The 1,534-nt window shown below is 62.3% G+C and overlaps 1 protein-coding gene across 1 annotated transcript in view; it reads left to right on the top strand.

Moving 5' to 3' along the window:
- Positions 1-738: 738 nt before the first annotated feature.
- H310_06013 (hypothetical protein) overlaps positions 739-1,534 on the top strand; it is a gene marked incomplete at both ends in the record, with an annotated part of 2,138 nt that continues 1,342 nt past the window's right edge. The window contains one exon of the mRNA XM_008870900.1: positions 739-1,515. Within this exon, the coding sequence (XP_008869122.1) occupies positions 739-1,515 (777 nt within the window). The remainder of the gene's footprint in view (positions 1,516-1,534) is intronic.

Here is a 1,534-nt window from a genome sequence, read left to right on the forward strand (position 1 = left end):
CTCTCTGCTCGCTCCTTCCACTGCCCCGTGTGTCAACAACGCTTCCCCGCTTGGTCCTTGTACAACAAGCATCGCGCTGACCACCGTGGTGTCGCCTTTGCGGATGGATTTTCACCGTCTTGCTGCCCTGCGCTCCTTTTTTCCTCTCGCTACAGCGCCGTGCAGCACCAAAACTCGTGCGATCTACGCCCATCCACTTCACCGACACCACCGTCACGGCCCACAGCGATCCCGCGTTCACTCGACTGTGCCTGGAGCAAGACAAAAAGGTCCCATTCGACGGCGACTCCTCAGCTAGCTTCGCGGATAGCAGCTTCTGAGGACGATATATCGCCCCCCACATCATTCCCATGCAACTCTCCCCGCCCGCCTGTCGCCCCTGACCCACCTCCCGCCTCTGCTGCCCCTCCTGTCGCCGATTCCGTTGACCGCTGCTTCGCTTGTGATCGAGAGTTTGCCTCCAAACGTGGCCTCACCTGCCACCTTCGCTACTGCGGCGCGACACCTCCTTCCGCGCACGCGCACGACTCGGCCAAGCAGCCACGCACGTTCGCTCCGTCTGTGTTGCCCACGCCTGCGACCCCTGGTACCTACACCCTGCGTTTTGATGGCTCCTGTCTTGGCAATGGCTCCAACTCGGACTCGACGCCATGCGGCGCTGGGGCTGCTCTGTTCGCCCCTGACGGCTCCATTATCTGGTCTCTTTCAGCGTACCTTCCCTCGGCCAAGTCGAACAACATGGCTGAATACAGTGCGCTGCTTGCCGGCGTGGTCGGCCTCCGTCATTGGTGCCCCAGTTCCGTCGTCATCGAGGGAGACAGCGCCCTCGTGATCTCTCAGGTTCTCGGCCGTGCGCGCTGCCCCGACGACCGCCTCCGTCCCTTCCGCACCCACATCCTCCGCCATCTGCAGGCCTTGCGTGAGCGCAACGTCGCCTACACGTTCCGCCACATCGAACGCAATATTAACACCGTCGCCGACGATTTGGCCACGACTGCAGCGATACTCCGACTCTCCGAATGTCGCTGTTTCTGCTCGTTCCCCTCGTCTGCTTGCGCCCCTCGTGTCCTCGACTCCCCGTTTGCTGCCATTCCTAACACGGACACCGTCTGGAGCCTCCGTCATGAACGCTTTTGCCCACGTACGAGCGTGGAATCGATTCTGCAACCCTGTCCTCCCGTCATCGAGCCCCGTGTCGTTGCTGCCGCTGCACCCGCCACCTCGGCGTTGCCCTTGTCCTCTACTGCAGCAGACGTCCCGTCTGCAGTGGATATTGCGTCAGGTGTCCCTGCTGTCGACGTGGTCCCATCCGAAGATATGGATGTCGCTCAAGCGCCCCCTGTTGCACCCCCGCTTGCCTTGCAACCCCTCGCCGCCGACGAGTCCACCGATATGGACACGTCCGTCGCGGCCGAGGTCGCCCAGGATCTCTTCCGCCGCCGTCGTCGCGCCCAATTACCACGCAACATTCCCGACGACATTTTCGCCACGGTCTCCGATTCCCTGCAGCTCCAAGTGCGTCAGTGGATCACCA

Source organism: Aphanomyces invadans (genome assembly GCF_000520115.1).
Source record: "Aphanomyces invadans strain NJM9701 unplaced genomic scaffold supercont1.10, whole genome shotgun sequence".
In the NCBI taxonomy this organism is placed as follows: domain Eukaryota; phylum Oomycota; class Saprolegniomycetes; order Saprolegniales; family Verrucalvaceae; genus Aphanomyces; species Aphanomyces invadans.